Genomic DNA, 2500 nt, shown 5'->3' with positions numbered 1-2500 from the left:
CGCACGCGCACACGCACACAGGCACGCACGCGCACGCACACACACACACACACACACACACACACACACACACACACACACACACACACACACACACACACACACACACACACATCTATATATATATATATTTAGGTCCAGCTTTAGAACAAGCCCATTTAATAAGATTTAGGTGCTAGGTTTGTGTGTGTGTGATAGAATGTGTGTCTGTGTCTGGAGTCAAAGCAGTTGGTCATGTCAGTGGTGGAGCTTCCAGACCTCGTTCCAAAAAAGACAGAAAATATGAACCGAGTGCTCCATTAATCGGGGTGTGTGTACATGTGTGTGTGTTTCTGGAGTCATAACTGCCATGAAAGCTATTGGTCATGTCAGTGGCGGGGGCTTACAGAAGTGACCGCAGAAAACTGCAATCATTCCCTTCCCACAACCACCTCCAAGTCAAGGAAATTGGTGCAGATGTGTTGAACTGGGGTGAGTCATGTTTTTATGTCTGCACATGATCAGGATACAGCAGGCCCTGGATGGAGTCACACTGATATATGACACACACGCCCTGGATGGAGGAGTCACACTAATATATGACACACACGCAGAGTGCACACTCATTTTCCATTCCACATCAGTGCTGCTGACCAGAGTGAAACTCACCATGATCTTCAGACACAGGCTCTCCAGCAGCGTCCGATTGGCCAGGACGTCGTTGTTGGAGACCACAGGGGTGGCAGGCGGAGATTCGGGGACCAGCTTAACGCCCGTGCTGGGAACAACGCTTAGGATGTGCTGTGAGAAAAAGAAAGAGTGCTCTTTAGAAAACAGGGAGTTGTGGTTTTTCAGTGTGTGTGAGAGTGAGAGTGTGAGTGTGAGTGTGAGAGTGAGAGTGAGAGTGTGAGTGTGAGTGTGAGAGTGTGAGAGTGAGAGTGAGAGTGAGAGTGTGTGAGTGTGAGTGAGAGTGAGAGTGTGTGAGTGTGAGTGAGAGTGAGAGTGTGTGAGTGTGAGTGAGTGTGAGTGTGAGATTGAGAGTGTGAGTGTGAGTGTGAGTGAGTGTGAGTGTGAGTGTGAGTGTGAGAGTGTGAGAGTGTGAGTGTGAGAAAGAGAGACCAACCTGGTTACTCCAAATCGCTTTGGTCTTGTCTACAGAGAGGACAAACTGGATAGTGTATTTTCCGACACGCTCTGGAATAACCTTATCTCTGGAGGAAGCAGGGACCAGTAAAATAAGAAAACAAGAAAACAAATCAGAGCTCTAGAAACACCAACTTCACCATGACCATAGTCTCGCTTAAATAGCTGCATCTTTAGCTCTTGGAAAATGCCACATCCAAGCATGTAGGCCAATCCTGTCCTAACAAGATAACAGTGAGGTTGGAAGTACCTGAAATAGAAGCACTCTTCCTTTTCGGTCTTCTTAGGTTTACAGCACTTGAGGGTCGATGCCTGTTGCACACGTTACAGAACATCCATATGTATATGCACACAAACACAAGAATGACAAGCATAACCAGTTGGGTAGACTCCTTGACCAGATGAAGCTAAAGGCCTTTAATAAATGGGAGGGGTAGAGTTCAACTCAAGGTCGTGTGTACCTCCGGTGGAGGGCGTTGCCCAGTGGCTTGAGCCTTCCACAGCAACATGGACACACTGCCTGGGTTAATGTTCCTGACCCCTCCTCCATCTTCAGATACTATTGTTACTGTAAACACTGCACACACACACACACACACACACACACACAGTGAGGATGGTCTCCTATAAACATTGCCACTATCAGAGTGGAAAGGGGCAATTCAGCCAGTGAAACCCCTACAGTTTCCACTTAGTGACTTAATGATTAGATAAAAAGTGAATAAATATTGTAATATTAATTAAACACTAATAATAGTTACAAATATTTTCAGGCCTTTTAGAAAGATGTAGCGCTGTGAACAGCTGGTCAGGGCATTCTCCAAACACACACACACACACACACACACACACCTGGAAAATTCCCGCCCGCGAAAAGAAATGCACCGGTGTCGTACTCCACTGCGAGTTTGACTGGTTTACAGGGATCGGGCATGACATTCACCAGCACTGAGGGACCTGCTATACCGCTGCTATTCATGGTCCCTCTGAACTCCATCTTATACTCCCCCCTGCCACAGACACAGACACAGGCAGGATGTGTGAGAGACGGAGAGACGGAGAGACGGATGTTAATACGCTTTATGAATCGTTCAAAATCCCATTAAGGGGCTGCTCTGTGTCAAACTCACTTTGGTGCTGTGATCTGCGTCAGTGTGAAGGTGGCCTTCCCTTCCGAGTCTACAGGTTGTGACATCACTGATGCCTTAACCTGCATCACACACACATTATAGAGACATGTAATCACAAATAGTGCAACATGTCATGGAATTCTGTAGCAGGGAGCCAAAAGATTCACCTTGAGTTGTGCCGACAGCCCCTTGACTGATATGACCACGCGCTGGTCTGGGGCAGGGTTGCCCCACTCATCACAGAGCTG

The 2500-nt window shown here is 47.4% G+C and overlaps 1 protein-coding gene across 2 annotated transcripts in view; it reads right to left on the bottom strand.

Moving 5' to 3' along the window:
• Positions 1-2500, bottom strand: part of smchd1 (structural maintenance of chromosomes flexible hinge domain containing 1) — a 29324-nt gene that overhangs the window by 8249 nt on the left and 18575 nt on the right. For both annotated transcript variants that reach the window (XM_031583558.2, XM_031583559.2), the window contains 7 exons: positions 2420-2500; positions 2253-2332; positions 1975-2132; positions 1584-1699; positions 1373-1434; positions 1103-1190; positions 649-780 (listed from right to left, as the gene is read on the bottom strand). The exon at positions 2420-2500 is cut by the window's right edge and continues 48 nt beyond it. In XM_031583558.2, the coding sequence (XP_031439418.1) occupies positions 649-780; positions 1103-1190; positions 1373-1434; positions 1584-1699; positions 1975-2132; positions 2253-2332; positions 2420-2500 (717 nt within the window). The remainder of the gene's footprint in view (positions 1-648; positions 781-1102; positions 1191-1372; positions 1435-1583; positions 1700-1974; positions 2133-2252; positions 2333-2419) is intronic.

Source organism: Clupea harengus, chromosome 17 (assembly GCF_900700415.2).
Source record: "Clupea harengus chromosome 17, Ch_v2.0.2, whole genome shotgun sequence".
Classification (NCBI taxonomy): Eukaryota; Metazoa; Chordata; class Actinopteri; order Clupeiformes; family Clupeidae; genus Clupea; species Clupea harengus.
This window is presented reverse-complemented; position numbering and strand designations above follow the sequence as displayed.